Source organism: Ascidiella aspersa, chromosome 4 (assembly GCF_963924565.1).
Source record: "Ascidiella aspersa chromosome 4, kaAscAspe10.2, whole genome shotgun sequence".
Lineage (NCBI taxonomy): Eukaryota > Metazoa > Chordata > Ascidiacea > Phlebobranchia > Ascidiidae > Ascidiella > Ascidiella aspersa.
Window position 1 is genome coordinate 34971990 of NC_139450.1, and position 25654 is coordinate 34997643.

The window sequence follows — 25654 nt, forward strand, 5'->3', positions numbered from 1 at the left end:
ACATCTCACAAATCTTCTGTTTTATTATGTAGATTTGGTTTGATAAATGTTTTATGTTTTTACGTTTTGATTGCATTTTCCCAACAATCCCGCTGCCCCGAACCTCTTTATTTTTGCAGTAAGTAAATTAATCCTTTAGCACAGCAACATTACCGCTCGCTTTAGTTTGGAATTTAAACTTTAAATATGGATTGTTTTGTATAAAAACCAGCGATGATCAGTAATTTTTTAAATTGTTTAATTTGAAAATGCTTTTGTTCTAAATACATTCAGAATTTATTTTTACGAACTTTAAATATGACACTAGCGGCGCTGTTGTATCACCAAGGAGATAAAAAGTTCCCCCAAATTTATGTTTTTTAATTTGTAAAATAGTGAAAAAATAAGATTTTATTGGAGATGTTTCTCGACGTTAAAGCATTATAGCGAAAATGGACGAAATATTTGCAAATTGAACTGTTTAAGATAAGTTTAAATATTATTTTAACTGAAAACGGCCAACAATGTCCAGTTTTGAAAACCCTTTGCTGATGAGTACCAAACTAAACAGCAAAAATGAATATCACGGTAAAAAGTTGCGTGGGATGTACGAGCTTGAACTTACACCCGATTTAAAAATGGACGAACAGAAAAAAATTCTAAGCAATCTCTCAACTCTCTCCTTATTTAAAGAGGTAAGTGGTATTTCAAAATCAAACTGAAATTGCTAAAAGGACCACAATAGAGTTTAAATCGATATATAAAATCCAATGGGTGTATTTTTATCCGACGAGTAGAACGAATGGTAAATAGGCACTTTCCAGGGCAATTTACCCGACTAATAAAATCATTTCAATGAATTAAGGCAGCGCTTCTCAACCGGTGCGCCGCGGCGCACTGGTGCGCCATGGAAGGCTGCCAGGTGCGCCGCGAGCAAAATAAAAAATAATTTAATATATAAAGCATGTATTTTTACTTTCCTATTAAGCTTAGCCCATTGATTAAGTGAAAAACACAATAAGACCTACAAAGCAACAATATATGACCTATAAAGCAACAATCAGCAGCGACCTAATAACGCCAAATTCGCAGTAATAACCACGACAGACAAAAATATAAAATAGTCTAGATAAGACCTATACATGTTGAAATAAGTCCAAAATTCATCGGAATATGACTAAACTGGACAAAATAAGCCATAGACTGTAGGGAAAGGCGGGTATAGGCTGATTAGAGACACCTGTCTGGCATTGGCCGTTTGCTGTCGACATTTGGGCGCCGCTGTTTTGGTCCTGGATTTTTTGCCCCTGGAATAATGGGCGGGTAGCTTGTGGTGTTAGCAATTGGGTTAAGTTTGAAAATATTTGGGGAGTTAGTGATAGTTATCAGTGGGGTTTGGGGTTAAAAGGTTGCCTGGGGCTTATTTGGGCCATTTAGGTCTGACTCGGATTTCGTCATTATTGCGATTATTAGGTATTAGTCCTATTTTCGCCTTATTCCTAACTGTCTTTTGTTCCCAAGTTGATATTGTTTTTATTTTGGTCTCAAGGCTAAAGTCCCTTTAAAGATATGCAACTATAAAGCCTATAACAAAAAATTGAAAGCAATTTAAGTGAAATAGAGGTAAACCTAAAAAAATTCGAGCTCGCTTCGCTTGTAAGGTGCGCTGCCACGTTCTCATATGTCTCTAGGTGCGCCCCCAAGTAGAAAAAGATAAGAAACACTGAATTAAAGAATAAATCTTGAAAAAGGCTATTTGCACGGCCCCCTTGTTTACCGAACTTATAAATGTATGCTACTCTAACCGGAATTGCAAAATTACCATATGATTATTGCTAAAGCTTTTTCCAGTAGAAAAGTTTGGTAAACGGGCAAGCCGGGAAATTAGCCTCTTACATAAATTATTGAGCAATGCAAAACTAGGAAATTTAAACTTAATTAAACTCAAACGCTAACTTCCACCACAACAAAATCAATGTGATAATAAGTGTATGTGTACCCGAATAGGTTGGGATAATAGCTATTGGACACTTCCTGAGGCTAGTAACTGGGGAAAAAGGCTTTTGCCTGGCCTGCACTTTTACTGAACTTCGAAATTTGTACGAACAGTTTTCAATGTAAGCGGTTTTACCAATAAATCGTGTTGTTATTTGGCAGATCCGATTACAGTAGTGCAAAGTTCAGTAAACGAGTGGGAAATAACTTGCGCTGGTCTAGAATCCTACCAAAACGAACAATATTTGGGTTGTAGTTTGGGTAGGTTAAACAATATTAATAAACATAATACATGGGTCACCCTCACCCTAACATTAACCGACTCCGTAGCCCTAATGTTATGTGTTGCTTTAATTGTTTCAACGCTGTGATAACATAGTTTAAAAAAGTATTCTTAGTTTTTTTTAACTAATTTTACATGCATTTACCGAACTTTAGTAAATTTCAAACTTCGGGGACCGATTAATTCTTCCATCTGTGGATAATAGATTGGTTACCATAATTTGAATGTTTCAAGTTCGGTAACAGGTTGCTGGGAAAATAGCCTCTCCCATTAACTGGCAAGTAATTTAAATTAGTTTTGATTACAATATTATAACTAATGGGTGAATGCTTAGCTAGGCAAATATGTACAACATTCATTTTTTTGTGATCTAATAGTTTATATGTTTTACTTTATTTAGTAATGCCATAAAGATCCACAAACATTTTACAAATGATTTGTGTTTTGAAAATGTTTTATAAAAGTAACAGGAATTATCCAAACTTATAAATTTTTTGCAAAAATTTTTTAAATAAGTGTTACTTTGGTTAACAGGATGTTTTATACACCTGTGCTATTCATTTCAAAATGTCTAAATAGTTTTAAAAAATGGTGAATAATTATTACGCTTTACACATTAAAATATCTTAATAAAAAGCATTTTCAATGGCACAATATGCCAATTGGTGATTTTTCATGGAATTGACTTGTTTTACTGTTAATGGAAATAAATCTTGTGATTTATTTATGAAGCCCACAGAAGAACCAGTTGAAATGAGTACCAATGAAAGACCGGTAACTCCAATCAATGAGTCGATTCGCTCACCCCCAAAAACCTTGGCTACTTTGTGCAAATTTGTGCGGCGCAGAATTAACCCTCGCTCTCATTGGACACATATTTCAGTCGATGATCAAAAAAGTCTGGTGAGCTTTGAACATTAATTTTTAATTTACTTGTAATTTCATAATAATGGTTCGTTCCACTTTTGTTTAGGGCGCTGTTATCCTCGGAGAGGTAAATGCAGTTTGGCCAACTTTTAGAAAACAAGTTGAAGACCCATTTTTAACCGACCGACAAAACAAAGAATTACAACGAAGGATAACGGTAACTATTAGCTCACTTTTAATAAGTGTATTCAATTGGGATGTTTTTGTACAGTCAAAAAAATTCAGTAATGTAAATGCAGAATTAAACTAAAAAAGAAGTACATTTAAGTGTGTTTGCAGACACCAACTTTAGAATTAAGTACTGTTGATAAAATACCACTCTACAGTGCTAGTTAATATTTAACGATATATACATTGTACACAGGTCCATGTGGTCACCGTTTGCGAGCAGCTATTCTTATATCATTGCAGCCAGGTTAAAGTTTTAAACAGCCGCGGAATTTTCAGTCATGCGGCAAACCTGTCACGGGTCAGAGGTCAACTTGCTCTTGATGCAGATAAATAGTAAGAAACATAATTGACAGATTCAAATAAATTCACTAATTGTTTTAACCCTCAAAATATTTTTTTAATTACTGATTTGTAAGTGTGGAGTAATGACCTTCCATCAATTAATTGTTATAATTTACTTTTAACCATAGACTGAACAATACTTTTTAGTATTTAGTTTTTTAAATAATATTTTATACCATAGTCAAAATTACTAAATTAATCCATTTTGGAGAATTTGTCTTTTGTTAAAACTACTGTCTTAGACTATTCTGTTGTAATTATTATGTAATGTTTTTTTAAGTTGGACCAAATCTTTATTATTTTGCAACTGTTTAGTTTAAACCTATTGTCTGTGAGGCGACATATTGTTGCTGACTTGAAAAAAACTTCTGGTAAAGATTCAATGATGTTAACGAAAAGAAAAGATCCGATTACACCTTTACCACCCAAGGTCAGAAATTAATGCTAGAAAATTAGTGAATATAGTTATTTAATGTTTAATATTTGGCAAACTAATTGTGAAACTTCTACTTTTAGTCGCCAAGCCATTTGTCGTTTCGGAGTTTGTTTCAAAGCAGCCGACCAAAAGAACAGAAGCAAGCAAAGTTTAAGATGGGCCTTGAACTGAAGGATTTGGGGAGCAGAATGCCATCGATTGACCTCGAACAGGTTTCCTTCAACTAGGGGTGTTTGAATTAGAATCCCAGCAGATTCTTGGATATTGGGTTTAAATCTAATAACAAATCTCATTTTATTTTTTAATGTTTTATTTAAGTTTCTTTTTTCGAACGGCAGATTTTTCATAATATACCTGTAGTGACAATACAGTACAGAATGTGCAATGTTTTTCAATTGTCGGCCTGCTGTTAATTATCTCCAGGCTTACTCATTACTTCCGACCAAGCGTTTACATGATGAAGACTCAGTGTACAATGAAGATTTTGATGTTGACTACAACTTGCAATTCCAAACATTTAGACAACAACCAACAAACTTGCCATTGAGAAGGTATTGTATGGAAACATTTCTCCAAAAACTTTCATAGTGTTTTTAAATAAAACATTTTGTCAAAACAAATATATCGCGAAATAATTTACCAAAAATTGAAACCATTTAGTTACAAATTTGTTCAAACTTGCTACACATAAAACACCTATGTATTATGATACAAATTAAGTTTTATGTTTGGCATATATCTACTGGTGCATACCTGACAATTTGGGAAAAGTAACGGAAACTTTAGAGGCAGCTACAAATATTCTAAAAGTTTATATAAGATAAGGTAAAAAAAATTACAAAAGTAAAAATTTGAGTATTGTTTTATAGCCAGCGCAATAGATTATTTTAAATAGGAGTAAGTTCAAACTTAAATCGTTTTGGAAATAGATAATAATAAATTTGGACAATTTAATAAGCTTTCTAATTTTTAAATTTGTGTTTCTTGTTAACAGCTTAACTCGAAAATGGGATTCTGAGCCAACTTTAAATATTCCTAGTTTGTTGGAAGAATCTGATCCAAGAGAGGTTAGTTCCCATATTTTGCACTCTGCATGGCAACTATTAATGTTTTATGGGGTCTATTGAGGCAAATATTACGGTAGTCCACTTAAACTTCTAAAGGATTATTTTGTATTTGTAACCTTAGGAAACCGAAAGTCCAACTGCACAAACCCGGATGAACGTGAGTCCGCATCCTGCAGCGGAGAAGTTCCACCAAAGAGTGTCAAGCGCTCCTAAACTTTTAACCAGAGGTAAGTGTTAGTGTAGTAGCCACAAATCAACTACCAATAGCCACAAAACACATGCCAATAGTCACAAAACACCTGCCAATAGCCACAAAACGCATGCCAATAGTCACAAAACACCTGTCAATAGCCACAAAACACATGCCAATAGTCACAAAACACCTGTCAATAGTCACAAAACACCTGCTAATAACCACAAAACACCTGTCAATAGTCACAAAACACCTGCCAATAATCACAAAACACCTGCCAATAGCCACAAAACACCTGTCAATAGTCACAAAACACCTGCCAAACAACCACCAAACACCTGTTAATAGTCACAAAACACTTGCCAACAGCCACAAAACACCTGTCAATAACCACAAAACACTTGCCAATAGCAACAAAACACCTGTCAAGAGCCACAAAGCACTTGTCAATAGCCACAAAACCCCTGCCAATAGGTACAAAACACCTTCCAATAGTCATAAAACACCTGCCAATAGTCATAAAACACCTGCCAATAGCCACAAAACATTGCCAACAACCTCAAAACACCTGTCAAAAGCCACAATACACCTGCCACCAGTCGCAAAACACATGTCAATAACAACAAAACACCTGCCAATTGGCCCAAAACACCTCCCAATAGTCCCAAAACACCTGCCAATAGCCACAAAACACCTGCAAAAAACCACAAAACACCTGCAAATAACCACAAAACACCTGGCAATAGCCACAAAACACCTGCCAATAACCACAAAACACCTGTCAATAGCCACAAAACACCTGCCAATAGCCATAAAACACCTGCCAATAGCCACAAAACCCCTGTCAATAACCACAAAACACCTGCTAATAACCACAAAACACCTGTCAATAGTCACAAAACAGCACTTTCTTGCTTGATAGTGAGCAGGTCGAGAGGCAAACTAGTGGACGCGATGGATCACCCAATCGACCCAAAGCAAGATCTTGCAAACTTGATGGCGCGAGCAAAATTCCGGAAACGATCGGATGATGATGACGACACGAAGGACATCCCGCCACTCATACAAGCTATCACAAGGTCAGAAATTGTTGTTCTAAACTATAAGGATAACAACGTGAACTATATGTTAAAACCACTGATGTGGAGAGATTTTTGCTGGTTTGAAAACGTCTATTCTTAGATGCCAAGAACAAGACGAAAAACAAAAAAAAATGAAGTTGGTTGAATCAGAATTGGATGAGAGGAAAGCGCTGTTCGAGCTGGAAGAATCAGCGGCTCTTAAATCCCCGACGAACCCTCAACCTGCGGTGATGCAAGTGAAGATGGTGAGTGTTGGTGCAAGTGATGATGGTGAGTGTTGGTGCAAGTGAAGATGGTGGGTGTTGGTGCAAGTGAAGATGGTGGGTGTTGGTGCAAGTGAAGATGGTGAGTGTTGATGCAAGTGGAGATGATGGGTGTTGGTGCAAGTGAAGATGGTGGGTGTTGATGCAAGTGAAGATGGTGAGTGTTGGTGCAAGTGGAGATGGTGGGTGTTGATGCAAGTGAAGATGGTGAGTGTTGGTGCAAGTGAAGATGGTGAGTGTTGATGCAAGTGATGATGGTGAGTGTTGGTGCAAGTGAAGATGGTGGGTGTTGGTGCAAGTGAAGATGGTGAGTGTTGGTGCAAGTGGAGATGGTGAGTGTTTATGCAAGTGTAGATGGTGGGTGTTGGTGCAAGTGAAGATGGTGAGTGTTGGTGCAAGTGGAGATGATGAGTGTTGATGCAAGTGGAGATGGTGGGTGTTGATGCAAGTGAAGATGGTGAGTGTTGGTGCAAGTGGAGATGGTGGGTGTTGATGCAAGTGAAGATGGTGGGTGTTGGTGCAAGTGAAGATGGTGAGTGTTGGTGCAAGTGGAGATGGTGAGTGTTGATGCAAGTGGAGATGGTGGGTGTTGATGCAAGTGAAGATGGTGAGTGTTGGCGCAAGTGAAGATGGTGGGTGTTGGTGCAAGTGAAGATGGTGAGTGTTGGTGCAAGTGGAGATGGTGAGTGTTGATGCAAGTGGAGATGGTGGGTGTTGGTGCAAGTGAAGATGGTGAGTGTTGGTGCAAGTGGAGATGGTGGGTGTTGGTGCAAGTGAAGATGGTGAGTGTTGGTGCAAGTGGAGATGATGAGTGTTGATGCAAGTGAAGATGGTGAGTGTTGGTGCAAGTGGAGATGGTGGGTGTTGGTGCAAGTGATGATGGTGAGTGTTGGTGCAAGTGGAGATGGTGGGTGTTGATGCAAGTGAAGATGGTGAGTGTTGGTGCAAGTGGAGATGGTGGGTGTTGGTGCAAGTGATGATGGTGAGTGTTGGTGCAAGTGATGATGGTGAGTGTTGGTGCAAGTGGAGATGGTGGGTGTTGATGCAAGTGAAGATGGTGGGTGTTGGTGCAAGTGAAGATGGTGAGTGTTGGTGCAAGTGGAGATGGTGAGTGTTGATGCAAGTGGAGATGGTGGGTGTTGATGCAAGTGAAGATGGTGAGTGTTGGCAGTCGTCCGGTTGATGATGACAACTGACTCTTTCTTCTTATCCTAGCCGAGCCACGCGAACCCACTCGACCATAGCTCGGTTATCATTCGAACTTCTGATATCAACATTCCCGACAAAGTTGACCTTCCAATTGTCACGCTGGAGATGTACGGGCCGCTATACAATGACCTCACAGGTAGAAAACTTGCATGTCATCTCATGGTCACGTAAAATAGTAAAATATTTTTGTTGCTTTTTTCCGATTTTTGTAAAATCTTTTATTGTACTGCAGTGCTTTTTAGTCGTCTGTTGGCTTTAATTGTTGTCCTATACAAAACTGTTAACCATCCGCGTAAACTTTCTTTGCTGTTTTTTTAATTAAGTTCGTTTGGAAGGATCTAGCACATAAGTGCGATAGGTAGTTCATGGCGCTCGGGTTATAAATTACAATTTATGCCAACTTACAATGAAACAACTTTGCAGTGTTATGTATTCTTGTACTGTTTCTTGATTATGCTTACAAATTTGCATAACTGAGTGTATATCTTTTGTTTGACAAAACTAATTCTATTGTTTGTCTGTTTCTAAACCAAATGGACAAAGCTTACAGAAAGTTTTGTTGTTGCGCTAATCTAAAATATTAAATAATAAAATTTAATAAATGTAAGTGAATTCCGGGGAAATTACATTAATTGTGGTGCTTTGCTATATGATAATGCTGATTCAAATAATATTTTTGCTAAGATGTTAATATTTTATACTCAGACTACCTAGTAACCCTACATAACATTATACTCATTTAAAAGTGTTTTGGTTGTTTCAGTAAAAATCGTGCGAAATTGTGGTAATTGGTCCCTGAAATAATTTTTGTATTTTTACCACCCGCAATTTCAGAAGGTTAACCCTTGTTCGAAAGCATTGCGATATTTTATCTATTGGAATTTGTTTCCAATGTTTATTTTTTGTCTCTCATTTGAATTTTTTTGTGACGTCTATACCTGTATGACGTAAACATGTTGATGACGTCATTACTCTTACAGGAGAGATCTCCCCCGCGACTGTAAAAGAGTTGGACTCCAACCTTTTCCAAGGGGAGGAGCTTAAAGAGGTTTATGACGAAATAATGAAGACTGTTCCAAACACGCACCTTCACTTCGACAGCGATCCAATGGTGAGATCGACTCTACTCATTCTTTCTCGGTTCTACTTGTTTTAACTCATTCCCACTCGGGCTCCGATCCTACTCGTTTGTACTGGTTTCATACTCGTTTTGTCGACAGGTTGTGGAGCCAACAGCTGAGGTTAACCTCGACAGGATTCTTGCTTCAAGTTCATTATCTCGCCCGAGGTCTCAACATATCATCAACTTTGACCTCACCAAACGGGGTCATGACCCCCCCTGGGCAGGAGAGGTGATGACATCATTTATTAAAAGTGTGAGATAAACCTAACTTTACTCATTTCACTAAACACGCCAGATTCTTAAAGTCCGAATAAGTTGGGTGACGTAACTAATTATTAATTTGTCCTTTGCATGACCTTCAGCCGCAGACCACGTGGGAGCGCAAGAATCGACCTTTGACCTCTGCGATGGGGTCAAACGCTTCCCACAATGCAGTGGACAAGATGTCACGTGCGTACGCGTCATGGTTGGCTTGGTGGAAGTCAACCGTGACGACCGACGATTACATGAAGTTCCTTGCCACTCAGGTGAGCGGATAATGTGCTTGCTGCACGTGTTATATAACATGCATGTGAGGTAGGCTTATATGCAGCTTCCCCACTAATGTTAACCACTTGTTCCAGGACACCGACTTCCTCGGAGTAATCTTCCACTTTTACGACAGCGAAGCGAGTGAATCGATCCCAGACTCAGAAGCTAAACTCGCAAGACTCGAGGCCGACCGGTGAGTTGGTATTGTGACGTCACTATTAAGTCTTTATGACGTCCCAACCGTGGTTTTTTGCAGGAAGCGAGATCAGATAATGGCGGATATCCGCTCAAAGAAGGAACATTTCATCCGCGGAGTGTGGAACGTCAACTCTGTCATAATGGGGGGGTTGGGGAAATACCCCGCACTGGAGGGTAAGCACTGACCCCTGACCCATATATTGTGTGACGTCACAACGGTTGTATTGTTGCAGATTATGAGGAGAGCAAAGTGGCTGAAGTTCCACGGAACCCGGCTCCTTCCCCGATATCATTTGCATCTTCAGACGAAAGGTGAGTTCGCTTCACAATCTAACATTCACAAACTAAACCACCGCTGCATCAACAGCGCCGACAGTGAGTCAAGCTTGCATTATGACGTATCGTCACGTCACAAGTCAGCGTCGCCGAGACGTCGTCACAGGTCAGCGGTTCCGTTTGAGGTATCGAGTTCGTCAGAGGACGAGCTCCCCAGTTGCAGTAAAGTTGAGCTTATAGCGCCGCAGGTGTCGGGAGTTGCGTCAGACAGTGGATTATCGAAGCAAGGATCGGATTGTGAAGATGCGGGGAATATGCTGAGGTCGTTTGCACACGACGATAGTTCATCAGGTCAGAGCTCGCGGGTTAGGCAAACATCGTTGAGGGTCATAAGGTCAGGGGTCATCGGGTGAAGGTCACCGGCCATCTTGTTTCGAAAGTGGCAATGCTGTTTGCACTGAATCTATGCCAACTTCCTATTTAACCCAAGCAGTCATTTCACGAAAAGCAATCCAAGTTGTATCTCAGTTCCAGTTTTGTTGTTCCACTTAAAAGTATCAGGTTAAATACTTTATGCGCGTTTTATTTCGGGGCTTATAGCACATAATATTATAGCATCATGGGTAATTATTATAGCACTATGGGCAATTGTAGTAAATTGTGTGACATCAGGAATTGTGACGCAGGTTACGCTTCCAAGGATGACGTCAGTACAATATCAGGAAAGTTCAGGATAAACAGAGCACGAAAACAAGCGACGCTGAAAAAGAACACAAAAGCAGGTTTCCTCTGCTTTTCATGGGCAATTACCTAAGTTAAGCTTTCAAGGTTAATTATGCCCCCATTTATCTCTAAAAGACATGATCTGGCCCTATTCTAAAGAATAAGTGTTATATTACTTTAGGTTCTGTTTCCAAGCTTACTTTCTGCAGGTTTCCAAGGTCATGTTATGTCGAGGTTTAAATTTCAAGGTCATTTTATGGTTAGTTCAGGATAATTATTAAGATCACATTCTGTCTAGCTTTAGTTTTAAAAGTCAAATAATGCCTGAATTGAATATTGAAGGTCATTTATGGCAAGGTTTGGCTTTCAAGGTCGCATTGTGTTCAGGTGCGGTCCAACCAGATTTGTTGACGACCAGTTACAGGAAGGAATGGCAAGTTCAAGAGAAACCTTGCAATTTACTGCGTGGTTTTCACAAGTACGAGCTTAAATACGTTGAATCACTCGCAATCTGTTTAGTTAATATTGTGGCAGTAAATTTGCACGCACAATATCACCCACTGACTTCGTGTTTAACAGGTCAGCCACTGACCGAACTACGTCACAGCATGACCGGTCTATGACGTCAGAATCGTTGGTTGTTGACGCGCAGGTTTCTTTGCAATCGCGTCTCGAAGTAGTTTGGAAGAAACTTCAAATGTCCGGGGGCCAAAGGTTGGAGACTGCGCTCAAGTACAGCACTGACCTTTACATGCCCTCTCTCGCCGAGGTGAGTGCCCCTTTGCTTTGTGACGTAATATAGCTGTGACGTTGCTGTTTGTGACGTAGAGCGTGAGCGCATGGGAGGAAGTGACGGGTTTGATTGTGTCACGTGAGCAGACTTTGCATGAGTTGGAGTTATTCGAGCGTGACGCCTCGGACCCTGCAAGGTTCTTCGACAAAGGTTGGTTTCAATGAAGTGTTCAACATTTGCTTGTTAAATGTCAGCGCACTGTAATGCAAATACAAGAATCGACGCCATTTATGTTAAGTCTAGAAAATGGCCTAATAATCTTCGGTGACCAAAATTCTGACTTATTATTTGAACCGCAAACCGATGAAATCCTTCGTTGGGGTTCGAACCTTAAACCTTCGGTATTTTCAGGAAAGCGAGGTTCTTCAAGCACGAGATTACTTGAAGCAAAAACTCGATCTAAACTCTACCACAAACTGGACACTATCAGTGACCTTATAAGCACTTTGCTGACGTCAATTCACGCCAGATTTAATGACGTCATAACCTTTGCTGGTCGTCCGTACCAGGATAAAATGAAATGGGACAGGTTGGTTGGATAGTTAATAGATTGTATTGGTGGTGAAATACTTACGAGGGGATTGCCGGTGTTTTGCAGGGTTGAAATGCTTTATTGGCTTCAGCAGGAACGAAGAAGTTTAGGTTTGGCAACACACGGACACGCAAAACAACTGCGAACATTTGCCAGGGACAACAACCTTACACTAAAACCTGTTCAAAGCAACGCTATTAAACACTATTAGTGTTTTTCTATAATGTGGTTTAAAACGTAACGTGATCGCACCTTGAGTGATTGTTTGTGGATTAATAACAACAACTTTACCTCGAGAGAGGCGTTTATGAATTAAACCCAAGTATGGTTGTGTGCAAGCCAGATGTAATAAGCAGGAAGTGAATAGCACCAACCAACATGAGCGTCGTCACTTTTGCAAAAAACGTTCTTTCGTGTTATTATAGAAAAGATATTAGAGTGGAACTTTAATGTAGAATGTAGCACAGTTCAGGTCACATAGTCAGGCTAACAAATTGTGTTTGAGGCATATTAGCTCATCCAACTGCTATTATTAGGCTATATTATAAAGACTGGAAATTATCAAACTATCCTAGATTAACAGGAGAGAAGTGCTATTGTTTAATTTGGTTTAACTTTATATTTCTTGGTTATTGTCCAATCAGCTTTTAATTATGCAAATACCAAAGCAAAGTACCGTTTGAATAACAATCAAGTGCTATATTTATTTGTAGGTATTGTTATTAACGCTTTAAGATTGATAAAACAAGGTCAGTAAAATATGTTGAGTAAGGCTCTTTGTCACCTCATATACGTGTTGTCTTCATTATTGCTAGCAGCCTTCTTCCGACTATTTGAACTTGAGCGGCACCGAAAGTACGTTTACTCCATCGTCGGAACATTTTTTCTGCTGCTATTTTGTGGCAGTGACGTCATCCACTTGGTGGCGCTGGTGGGCGGGGGGTGTTTCTTCATTAAATGTTCCTACCAGTAAGTTCCTCTTAAACATTAGACGTATCACTAAAACAAAACGATGGTACCTAATACAGGATTGGATGTTTAGCATTTTTATTGAAGTATTCACGACTTTTGTTTTAATACTTGAATCAATTTTCCAAAAACTTGAATAAAAGTTCGTTTATTACTTTGTTGCCAGCCCTCGTTTCGTGTTCGTTTATTCAATCCTCTACCGAGTCTTATTTTGTTCTTCTAACTACTTGGGCTTCCAAAGGAATGTAAACAACCTCGCCGACAGCCTCATCATGGTCGCGACCATCAAGGTATGTACACGTGACGTCATCACTATACTACGTCACACCCACCTACGATTGTTTCCAGATGATCATTGTCGCGTATGAGGTTGCAGATTTGAGGAACGGACACCCAGGAATTCCACAAAAACACTCTTTTGGTTCATTAGCGTTGGAAGAAGAACCAAGTACACTTGATATCATCATCTACATGACTTGCTTCGTCGGCATCTTTACAGGTCTTTTATGGTGGAAATACTTTGATTCTCACCACGCTTTCACGATTTAGTGGTTCTTGAACATTGCCTAGTCAATACCTAATACATTTTTGTCATATATCCTTATCAGTTATTGAATTGAAATGATGCGGGAACAACTAAAAAGAATGTGTTTTAATTCCACAAAAAGCCCACTCAAAAACATGTTCATTAATTTCTAAGGCGATTATCTTAGAGGCTCAGACACGTGATAATAAGATCATTTAATGTTTTTTGACCCTTGCTTGTCACACGAAATGTAAGTAACGTTTTGAAACGTTTTTCAGGTCCAGTGTACAAGTACCGGACTTACTCAGATATGTGCAAGTCAATCTACAGACCAGTGACAAAACATTTAGTTGAGAAGTTTCTATACTTTATTGCTGTATAGCCGCTATTTTACTGGTTGGATTTAAGGCTTGTGATCAAGACTATTTCACATCGGAAAAGTTCCTTTCTGATCCATTATATTTAAAGTAAGTAGATACATAACGGATTGAACGATCATGTCAAACAATTTATTGGTAACACAATCAATACAGAAATATTAATAAATACTATTGGTAAGCAATGTGAACAAAATGCAATCAATTCTGTTATGTTAAAATTGTTAGCTTTCAGTTGCAAATATCCTTGGTGGGAATTTAACCAACCTTTCTAAAACCAACTTCTGCAAACCTTAAGTTAAGAAGAACATTTTTATAAAGGTTAAACATGTGGTGTTGATACCTCCTTGTATATGGGCTTGTATATCTTCAGGTTATTGCTGGTTCCCTCGATTGGAACACTCTTGTACCTGAGGTACGTGTTTATTTGGTTGCTAGTTGAAATGGTTTGCGTCCTGGTCGGGCTTGGGACGTATCCACGAGAAAGCAACTCAAGGTCAGGACAAGGACCAACTGCTGCTGGCTTCGTGAAGTAAGACACAATTGCAAGAAATTAAACCCAAGTTTAACAAAGTACATGAACATAAACGAGTTTACACAAATCTATGGTGTTTGGGCAAGTAGACACAGCTCAAGCAAAGTGTCACTCTTATTTGCTGTCCTATACTGCTACTAAACGGTTACAACGTGCAATCCACAGATGTTTGTGCATTTACTTATTATCTTTTGTTTTCAGCAATCCAAGAGACAAGGAAACCAATGCAGAATACGACTTCGAAACAATAAAGAACGTTAACATGTTATTATTAATCGAAACTTCCTTTGCAAAAACCCTCGTACTTCACAATTCTTCTGTGCAATGGTGGCTTGCACATTTCGTCTATCAGAGCGATGCCATCCCGAAACATTTGAAAGCACTCAGGTAATTGTGTTGGGATATGCTACGTTGCATTAATTTGACTGAGATTTGTTTCAGAGCAATGATCATGATTTATTATGTTTTACCCAGTATTTGACACAAGCTTGTTATTGTGTTCCCAAAGGATATTGTCGGTGTCCTTCGTGAGTGCGATCTGGCACGGAATAAAGCCCAGCTATTTCATCAACTTCTTTCTCACTTTACCGGCTTTGTCCGCTTTAGACAAAATCAGCATCAAATTTAACGAACAGTTTATTGCTGACAAGTTTGTGAAGCGCTTTCACGCCTGGTAAGTTAGGTAGAAACCTGGTTGATTTTTCTGGTTCGAGTCGTGACTGAAAGTTGCAGGGCTCACCTGAAAGTTTTCAAGTCAACTAAATAGAAACATAAACTGATTTAAGTAAACCACGATCTTTTTTAAGTTGGGAAAAGTTTACTTTTCTGGCGAATTGTTTCAAAACTTAACAAGGATGTACAAATTTACGCTGAAAATATTTTCCACAAACTACAGCTTCAAGCTTTCGTTGGCGTAATTCCGACTTTTTGTTCCTAATAAAAAAAATTGTACGCTTATGACGTAACAATATGAAAAGTTTACAAAACTAAACCAACGTAAAGCTGAAGGATATCTTTCAGGTCAGCAATATTTTTTGCTTATCTGTTTAGGTTGAGATATGCCGTTTCAGAGAATTCAATTATATAAAACGTTGTTTGTTAGAGAGTCTTGTAAAACGGCAACAATCGTAAAATTACCATAATTTATATTTCTCTCAAAATTTGACCGAATCTGAGTTTTAGCTATTAATTGAAAACAAACCCAATCGTGACATCATAAACACGATTGTTTAACTAGAGAAAACTTTATAAAGATAGTTGTTAGGCTGGCGCGAGATTTTGCTCTGGCGCACTTTTTGTTTTGTTTCAGTTTTCTTCCTTATTAAATAGTACAGGGCGACCACTTTTGGGCCCAGGTTGGGAACTACGTTGGATTTAGTGGGTGTGATCATTAGTGCTAGTCAAGTATTGAGCTTTGTAATAAACATGCCTTAAGCTAAATCTAAAAAAAAATAGTTCAAACAGGTGTAAAGTTGTTTGTACTTATACTACGTACTCTGTTTGTAGCAAAATACACCGAACAAAACACATTAAAAGTCTGCAGGACTACATTTTATGCTTAGGTAGCATGACAGCGGGTTATTTTCATGTTTGATGAGTTTTGTTGTGTTTCAGGATTTACTGGCTGGTGATCAAGATGTTCTGCTTCGGCTGCTTCTTTGTGACCCACAACATCCTCGAGTTTGAGCCAATGATGGTGTTTTATCGCCGCATTTACTTCGCTTCTCACCTAATCCCACTTGCGCTGGCGCTGTTTACATTAGGCTTGAAAACAGCGATAAACCAATGGAGAAAAACGAAGAGTGATTAGACGCTCTCCTTTCATTCGCGTCGTTTGTCCACGTTTGAGTGCTTTAATAAGAACAGAGCGTTCCATCAATTACGAAATGCCTTTTTACATTATTTGGTTGTAATCATTGTGATCTCACTTTCTAAGGCATGCGGTCTTTCTATTTTGCTCACTGGTGTGGTGAAAGTTAACTCCTGTTTTTGTGTGTAAAGTTTAAATGCTGTTTAATGACATGCGACAGTGGGCTACTCGCAAGCAGGCTGCAGCCATAATCGAACTGTAACCTACAGTGTGTAAAACTTCGGCAGCTCCGCTCGGTTTAATTGACCTGGTGATATTAATATGCAAAATTATTTTTCAAATCGCTTTTTACCTCAGTTCACCTTTAAAGTAAGCAGGGTAATCAGTTCGTCACAACAACTTTACGGGTTCACCAATAAACAATAAACCTTTAATAGGAATCATTGCAAGCTCCAGGGCAAGGGGCTCAACCTTGGTCAGCAGTGAAATTTTTCAAGCAACATATGTTGCTATTCGTTTCACATATCACCAAAGATATGACCCCCTTTCCATGCTTGAAGGTGACTCTACTCAACAAGAAGTTATAATGCTTTGGCATGCTTTGTCAAATTTCTGGAAAATTGGACACTGAGTTCTGTAACAGATTCAAGGAATTTTATGAAATCAGTTCAGTTATAGAGCTCTCACCCACTGTCTGTTGACATTGCTGGTGTCTAAAATGCAGGTAGAACTGTGTAACCTTAAAGTAGATGCGAGTTGTATCGCAGATCCAAATGTGTTTTGGTTATCACTTGTTACCCTGGAAAGGTAGCCATTTATAACCAGGCTGGCTGGAAGGGTCCTTACTTGCTTCGCTTCCTACCCTTGTGAGTCGTTTTTATCAAATGAATTTTGTCAAAAACAAGCATAGAACGAGACTCACAAATGCTCATCTTCATGAGCTTTTAAGGATATCAGTAAGTAAAAGAAAGTCCCAGCTCAATGCTCATTGTGAGATGTAAACCAATTCAATATTTTTCTCCATGAAAGAATCTTGCAGATGTAGCACACTTCACTTTTGTTTTTTACAAAGTTATTAATACGTTCTTGGGCAGTACTTCCCAACCTTTTTCAGTTCGCGACCCACTTTTAATGCAGGTTTTATCCACAATGAGATATGACCAAACAAATGAAAAAACAAATTAAGAAAGAAACAATGTACATTAATAAATAAACCATGTAGATTAACCCTTTTTAGCAATAATTTAGAACGCAACTAATTGGAAATAAGAATAACACCTAAATAAAACCTGCATCTTTACTACTGGCCCACGTACTGAATTAGTTAATGCGGCACAACACATCTGATTGGTACGTATTTGTTACATTGTTGCATAAATGTTATCCAATCATAATGCAAAAATTTCCCCGATCTAACAGAAACTGTAAGATTTAAAAATAGCTTCATTTACATAAATAAAGCACCCAAAAAATTAAAGCATGTCCAATATGTTGACTATTCGTATTTAGTGGATCATCATGTTGTCAGGTTTGGCTGTGGTGGATCATGGCAGGGATCATTTAAACACCCCTGCTCTAAAACATCTCTGGTATGGTTCAAGTGTAACTGGGAAAGTGATGTTTACCAGCGACTCAATACTTAAAGAAAAAAATATAATCTTGCTGTTTAGGGTTTGCCATCATTTAAGTAGGAAGTAATTTAAAGCAATGGATCAAGGCCAGGCGTTTGTTTTTACATAAAACAACCAATTGGTATTTTGGCCGCGTATTTCATCTTTCTTTAAAACAAATTATTCTGAGCCAAACAGCAAGAAAAATTTTTAAATTTAAATTTCAACGAGAACCAAACCACAAACTAAAGTTTAAACACAGATTACTTGATACCGAAATACGTGACAGTCACGTACATAGTAAGTGTCCGACTACAAAAAATCTGCCGTAATAAGCGTGTGTAAGTATTTTTCTTTTACAAATATAATTTGTTGCACAAAAACGAAAGATGTTTTACGACCCATCCATGGTACACTTTAAAAGTAACGGTAAATAATGAGGCTAATAGTAGACCTGTGTGTTTTGACTGTTTAGTCAAATAAAATCATTTGCTTCAAAATATGAATGCCACTCTGAAAAAAAGTTTCTGAAATTCTCACTGTTGTGAGAAATTAACCTTTTCGTCGCAAACCAACAAACGAAAGTTTAATCGGGGATTACTTAAACGAAATTAAAGCTTTTAAATTACGTGGTTTCAAGATCTGCTGAGTGGTCGTGATGCGTTCTTTGAAGCTTGTGTATCTAGGTGCTCGTCTCATCTAGGACGTTATGTTACTTCTAGTGGATGGTTGATCGTAAGAGTGGAGAGCCTCTTATCATAAGGAATTGGGATCAACAGGTTTATTGTTTTGATGTGTGTGATTAGAGAGTAATCACGAAAAACAACTCTACACCACAACCTTAAAAAATTAACTCTGTGATGCGCGAGTTGCACACTACTGAGCTACAAATAATATATTCGCCTACTAACACAACCAAACAACACAAATTAATTGAAAAAAGCTAATAAAAATAGAGAAAAATAAATTTAAAAACTCAAAAAAAAAAAAACATACAAAATGTAAACTAACAAAATCTTCTTTTTTTTTCTTTTTAGTTACGGAAAATGTAAGCCAAAATATATTTTTTGCAAGCCGAAATATTGGCAGTTCGTCCAAGCGCATTTGGAGCAACTGCAAATCATCATTTATTAATTCTGAAGTCATTTTCTCTAAAACAGTAGCGTTTGTGGATTCTGAAGATTGGTGGTTAAAATACTTTTGGTGAATATAGACGGTTCATCTGTAGTTGGATTTAAAAAAACAAAAAGCTGACTTGTAGGAAACAGGTTGGAAACATGAACCTTATCACATACAACAAACAGGTCAAGGTACAAGATTTGTCGTTTTGATATAAAGCTTGTACTATATGTTATAGCGCATTTCACATCATCAGTATTCCCTATCTTATAACATAGGGCTAAATCGGCAAAATTGGCCAATTTCCACGCTCATATATACCAGCGATTTTTAAGAAAATTTTTCGACCTGCTCCGATTTGGCTGAAATTTTCACCAAAGATGCGTTAGGACAATATGAATCTAATTATAACACTCTTATAGTCAAATTCTTTATAATTAGCTAGAAAACGGGCATTTTTTATAAAAATTCTCCGAAAAAACGCGATTTTTGGCATTTTTGAAAAATCGACCTTCTCCGATTTGAGTGAAACTTTGTGTGTAGACGCGCCTTAGGCGTAGAAACAACATGGTAAAGTTTCAGCCCCCTAACACTTAAAATAAAGCCAAAAACTGACTTTAAAGATTGTTCGATTTTTTGAATTTTTGAAAAAATTTCCCCCGGGGATTCCCCGGGATTTTTTTTATCAATATTTACCAGGGCACAATTTCATCATTTTTTATTCATAATTTATTCTGACAGTATCAGAATTCCTTTCTATGTGCAGTTCATCGCCAAAACTTGCAGCAATTAAGCAACAAGTGACAGTGAGCACTTAACCGAGTTGGCAAATACACTTCCGTCCAGTGAAGCTCTTAACGGGAGCAATTTGCTGCGCCCAAAAGCCACAAGTCAGGTGTAATTCTCTGGTTCTAGTGCAAATAACGTTTGTTAAATTAAAGTTCTAAACTGTGTGATAAAACTTTCGTTTGTTGGTCGAAAGTGAAGTTCTAATTAATTAAAAAAGAATCTTTGTGTTTTATTTTTTTTAGTGGGCACGGTACGTTTTAACCTTTTGATTGTGGTGGAGGTTGGGTGTTTATAAATTGGTTAGATATAATGGTTAAGGTTTGTTATCAACGCAAAAAGAACGAAAAAAAACTATTCTCATTGCCGCGAAAGTTTTTAATCGAACGTGGTGGGGTATTGGGGGTATCAGCAACAAGCTATATAAGATGGGTAATACTGATGATGTGAAATGCGCTATAACATACAGTACAAGCCTTATATCAAACCGACAAATTTCGTTCTTACACCAATTTGTAGAAGTAGTATTGACCTGTTATCTACAATCACCTTGTTTTGGGAAATTGTTCTTTTAAATCTTTTAACCACCAATCTTCAGAATCCACAAACGCTACTGTTTTTGTGAAAATGACTTCAGGATAAATCAATGTATATTTGCAATTGCTCCAAGTGCGTTTGGACAAACTGCCAATATTTCTGCTCGCAAAAAAAAAGGCAAGAAGATCTTTTTTTTTACAAAAGATTTGTTTTCTGATATGTGTTTTGTAAGTTTTTTTTATATTGTTTAATTTTTCTCCCATTTGTTTAGCTGTTTTTTTTCTTGGTAACTTTTTTGTTAAGTTGTAATTAAAAGGAGCGATGTTTGTGTTATAATGGTGCAGACTCACCGCCGAAAAATCTTTTATATAGTTTAGGGCACTTTCTACACAAACGTTCACAATATATGGCAACTTGACCACACTCAACCTTCTAGTCGCACAATATGAATAACCCTGAATCACAAGTAAAACCCAACCTCAAAATTGCTCAACTCACTAGATTCTCCTCTGGGACAGGTTTCAAGGGACGCTCGCATCCTTACTTTGCAGACCTGGAAAGCGCAATATTTTAACGGCATATATTTCGCTTAAGTAATCCTCGATTAAACTTTCGTTTGTTGGTTTGCGACGAAAAGCTTAATTTCTTGGTATAAGGAATTAGACAGTGAGAATCTTTGGGTTTTATTTCAATGTTTTTTGGAGTTTTATTTTTCTCAAAGTAGTTCACATTCAACAAATGTTGTCAGTATCCTAAAAAGTCTAAGAACACATCTTTTGAAATTTGTCGTATAACCCACTTCTTCTTCAATTAATGGACCGAGCCTGGAGGTACTCCAGTACCAGGAGCACTCGTGCCCTTACTCGCTCTACAAACGGATTTCCTTTTTTTTTTTTTTTCAGGCAAAAAACTCAGAATAAAAACAATGATAATAAAAACCAATGATATACCCATGTTTTTACATTATTTTTTAGAAAGTGAGGGCTTCCACCTCCGGACAACCGTCTACCTAACCTCCGAGCACGGAATCCATTGAGGGAGGGGAGGCGCAAGGGGGATGGATTGGGTATGAGTGGCCTCATCATACGTTTTATGCCTCTTCGGCCAACTGCCGGTGATTTATTTCTTGTTTGTGGGATGTATGCATCATATACAGTACGGGTTATACAATTACACAGGTATGTAAAATTTAGGAGGGGAAGGCGCGTATTATGTAATTAAGGCGATAAGAATTGTAGACCCTTTCACCATTTAACACCGTCGGATGGAAAGGGCAACCAGCACCATAGAGATTGTATTGTAGGACTAAGTTGGGGAAGTCCCAGTTTGACAAACAAAAGTAAACACCAACAAAAAAAAGTGCTTCCCTTTTAATTTCAGGTTCCTAAGAAGTGCTAATATTTAGGGTTGGGTTAGGGTTAGGGTTAGGGTTAGGGTTAGGGTTAGGGTTAGGGTTAGGGTTAGGGTTAGGGTTAGGGTTAGGTTTAGGGTTAGGGTTAGGGTTAGGGTTAGGGTTAGGGTTAGGGTTAGGGTTAGGGTTAGGGTTAGGGTTAGGGTTAGGGTTAGGGTTAGGGTTAGGGTTAGGGTTAGGGTTAGGGTTAGGGTTAGGGTTAGGGTTAGGGTTAGGGTTAGGGTTAGGGTTAGGGTTAGGGTTAGGGTTAGGGTTAGGGTTAGGGTTAGGGTTAGGGTTAGGGTTAGGGTTAGGGTTAGGGTTAGGGTTAGGGTTAGGGTTAGGGTTAGGGTTAGGGTTAGGGTTAGGGTTAGGGTTAGGGTTAGGGTTAGGGTTAGGGTTAGGGTTAGGGTTAGGGTTAGGGTTAGGGTTAGGGTTAGGGTTAGGGTTAGGGTTAGGGTTAGGGTTAGGGTTAGGGTTAGGGTTAGGGTTAGGGTTAGGGTTAGGGTTAGGGTTAGGGTTAGGGTTAGGGTTAGGGTTAGGGTTAGGGTTAGGGTTAGGGTTAGGGTTAGGGTTAGGGTTAGGGTTAGGGTTAGGGTTAGGGTTAGGGTTAGGGTTAGGGTTAGGGTTAGGGTTAGGGTTAGGGTTAGGGTTAGGGTTAGGGTTAGGGTTAGGGTTAGGGTTAGGGTTAGGGTTAGGGTTAGGGTTAGGGTTAGGGTTAGGGTTAGGGTTAGGGTTAGGGTTAGGGTTAGGGTTAGGGTTAGGGTTAGGGTTAGGGTTAGGGTTAGGGTTAGGGTTAGGGTTAGGGTTAGGGTTAGGGTTAGGGTTAGGGTTAGGGTTAGGGTTAGGGTTAGGGTTAGGGTTAGGGTTAGGGTTAGGGTTAGGGTTAGGGTTAGGGTTAGGGTTAGGGTTAGGGTTAGGGTTAGGGTTAGGGTTAGGGTTAGGGTTAGGGTTAGGGTTAGGGTTAGGGTTAGGGTTAGGGTTAGGGTTAGGGTTAGGGTTAGGGTTAGGGTTAGGGTTAGGGTTAGGGTTAGGGTTAGGGTTAGGGTTAGGGTTAGGGTTAGGGTTAGGGTTAGGGTTAGGGTTAGGGTTAGGGTTAGGGTTAGGGTTAGGGTTAGGGTTAGGGTTAGGGTTAGGGTTAGGGTTAGGGTTAGGGTTAGGGTTAGGGTTAGGGTTAGGGTTAGGGTTAGGGTTAGGGTTAGGGTTAGGGTTAGGGTTAGGGTTAGGGTTAGGGTTAGGGTTAGGGTTAGGGTTAGGGTTAGGGTTAGGGTTAGGGTTAGGGTTAGGGTTAGGGTTAGGGTTAGGGTTAGGGTTAGGGTTAGGGTTAGGGTTAGGGTTAGGGTTAGGGTTAGGGTTAGGGTTAGGGTTAGGGTTAGGGTTAGGGTTAGGGTTAGGGTTAGGGTTAGGGTTAGGGTTAGGGTTAGGGTTAGGGTTAGGGTTAGGGTTAGGGTTAGGGTTAGGGTTAGGGTTAGGGTTAGGGTTAGGGTTAGGGTTAGGGTTAGGGTTAGGGTTAGGGTTAGGGTTAGGGTTAGGGTTAGGGTTAGGGTTAGGGTTAGGGTTAGGGTTAGGGTTAGGGTTAGGGTTAGGGTTAGGGTTAGGGTTAGGGTTAGGGTTAGGGTTAGGGTTAGGGTTAGGGTTAGGGTTAGGGTTAGGGTTAGGGTTAGGGTTAGGGTTAGGGTTAGGGTTAGGGTTAGGGTTAGGGTTAGGGTTAGGGTTAGGGTTAGGGTTAGGGTTAGGGTTAGGGTTAGGGTTAGGGTTAGGGTTAGGGTTAGGGTTAGGGTTAGGGTTAGGGTTAGGGTTAGGGTTAGGGTTAGGGTTAGGGTTAGGGTTAGGGTTAGGGTTAGGGTTAGGGTTAGGGTTAGGGTTAGGGTTAGGGTTAGGGTTAGGGTTAGGGTTAGGGTTAGGGTTAGGGTTAGGGTTAGGGTTAGGGTTAGGGTTAGGGTTAGGGTTAGGGTTAGGGTTAGGGTTAGGGTTAGGGTTAGGGTTAGGGTTAGGGTTAGGGTTAGGGTTAGGGTTAGGGTTAGGGTTAGGGTTAGGGTTAGGGTTAGGGTTAGGGTTAGGGTTAGGGTTAGGGTTAGGGTTAGGGTTAGGGTTAGGGTTAGGGTTAGGGTTAGGGTTAGGGTTAGGGTTAGGGTTAGGGTTAGGGTTAGGGTTAGGGTTAGGGTTAGGGTTAGGGTTAGGGTTAGGGTTAGGGTTAGGGTTAGGGTTAGGGTTAGGGTTAGGGTTAGGGTTAGGGTTAGGGTTAGGGTTAGGGTTAGGGTTAGGGTTAGGGTTAGGGTTAGGGTTAGGGTTAGGGTTAGGGTTAGGGTTAGGGTTAGGGTTAGGGTTAGGGTTAGGGTTAGGGTTAGGGTTAGGGTTAGGGTTAGGGTTAGGGTTAGGGTTAGGGTTAGGGTTAGGGTTAGGGTTAGGGTTAGGGTTAGGGTTAGGGTTAGGGTTAGGGTTAGGGTTAGGGTTAGGGTTAGGGTTAGGGTTAGGGTTAGGGTTAGGGTTAGGGTTAGGGTTAGGGTTAGGGTTAGGGTTAGGGTTAGGGTTAGGGTTAGGGTTAGGGTTAGGGTTAGGGTTAGGGTTAGGGTTAGGGTTAGGGTTAGGGTTAGGGTTAGGGTTAGGGTTAGGGTTAGGGTTAGGGTTAGGGTTAGGGTTAGGGTTAGGGTTAGGGTTAGGGTTAGGGTTAGGGTTAGGGTTAGGGTTAGGGTTAGGGTTAGGGTTAGGGTTAGGGTTAGGGTTAGGGTTAGGGTTAGGGTTAGGGTTAGGGTTAGGGTTAGGGTTAGGGTTAGGGTTAGGGTTAGGGTTAGGGTTAGGGTTAGGGTTAGGGTTAGGGTTAGGGTTAGGGTTAGGGTTAGGGTTAGGGTTAGGGTTAGGGTTAGGGTTAGGGTTAGGGTTAGGGTTAGGGTTAGGGTTAGGGTTAGGGTTAGGGTTAGGGTTAGGGTTAGGGTTAGGGTTAGGGTTAGGGTTAGGGTTAGGGTTAGGGTTAGGGTTAGGGTTAGGGTTAGGGTTAGGGTTAGGGTTAGGGTTAGGGTTAGGGTTAGGGTTAGGGTTAGGGTTAGGGTTAGGGTTAGGGTTAGGGTTAGGGTTAGGGTTAGGGTTAGGGTTAGGGTTAGGGTTAGGGTTAGGGTTAGGGTTAGGGTTAGGGTTAGGGTTAGGGTTAGGGTTAGGGTTAGGGTTAGGGTTAGGGTTAGGGTTAGGGTTAGGGTTAGGGTTAGGGTTAGGGTTAGGGTTAGGGTTAGGGTTAGGGTTAGGGTTAGGGTTAGGGTTAGGGTTAGGGTTAGGGTAGGGTTAGGGTTAGGGTTAGGGTTAGGGTTAGGGTTAGGGTTAGGGTTAGGGTTAGGGTTAGGGTTAGGGTTAGGGTTAGGGTTAGGGTTAGGGTTAGGGTTAGGGTTAGGGTTAGGTTAGGGTTAGGGTTAGGGTTAGGGTTAGGGTTAGGGTTAGGGTTAGGGTTAGGGTTAGGGTTAGGGTTAGGGTTAGGGTTAGGGTTAGGGTTAGGGTTAGGGTTAGGGTTAGGGTTAGGGTTAGGGTTAGGGTTAGGGTTAGGGTTAGGGTTAGGGTTAGGGTTAGGGTTAGGGTTAGGGTTAGGGTTAGGGTTAGGGTTAGGGTTAGGGTTAGGGTTAGGGTTAGGGTTAGGGTTAGGGTTAGGGTTAGGGTTAGGGTTAGGGTTAGGGTTAGGGTTAGGGTTAGGGTTAGGGTTAGGGTTAGGGTTAGGGTTAGGTTAGGGTTAGGGTTAGGGTTAGGGTTAGGGTTAGGGTTAGGGTTAGGGTTAGGGTTAGGGTTAGGGTTAGGGTTAGGGTTAGGTTAGGGTTAGGGTTAGGGTTAGGGTTAGGGTTAGGGTTAGGGTTAGGGTTAGGGTTAGGGTTAGGGTTAGGGTTAGGGTTAGGGTT

At 39.8% G+C, this 25654-nt stretch overlaps 2 protein-coding genes across 2 annotated transcripts; both read left to right on the forward strand.

The window, feature by feature from the left end:
* Positions 1–382: 382 nt before the first annotated feature.
* LOC146157700 (coiled-coil domain-containing protein 87-like) lies at positions 383–12400 on the forward strand. Its single transcript, XM_083387267.1, has 22 exons — positions 383–674; positions 2990–3160; positions 3231–3341; positions 3549–3688; positions 4013–4127; positions 4214–4345; positions 4557–4684; positions 5128–5200; positions 5322–5427; positions 6316–6472; positions 6576–6720; positions 7954–8083; positions 8928–9058; positions 9168–9299; positions 9433–9597; positions 9694–9794; positions 9858–9973; positions 10033–10111; positions 11378–11567; positions 11627–11741; positions 11943–12120; positions 12190–12400. Exons 1-22 carry the CDS (start codon positions 504–506, stop codon positions 12332–12334), a joined length of 2931 nt encoding a protein of 976 aa, XP_083243393.1. The 5' UTR covers positions 383–503; the 3' UTR covers positions 12335–12400.
* A 483-nt stretch (positions 12401–12883) lies between these two features.
* LOC146157701 (membrane-bound acylglycerophosphatidylinositol O-acyltransferase mboat7-like) lies at positions 12884–16340 on the forward strand. Its single transcript, XM_083388301.1, has 7 exons — positions 12884–13092; positions 13259–13382; positions 13441–13601; positions 14369–14527; positions 14732–14917; positions 15039–15203; positions 16145–16340. The coding sequence occupies exons 1-7, from the start codon at positions 12884–12886 to the stop codon at positions 16338–16340; spliced, it is 1200 nt and encodes a 399-aa protein (XP_083244427.1).
* The last annotated feature ends 9314 nt before the right edge of the window (positions 16341–25654 follow it).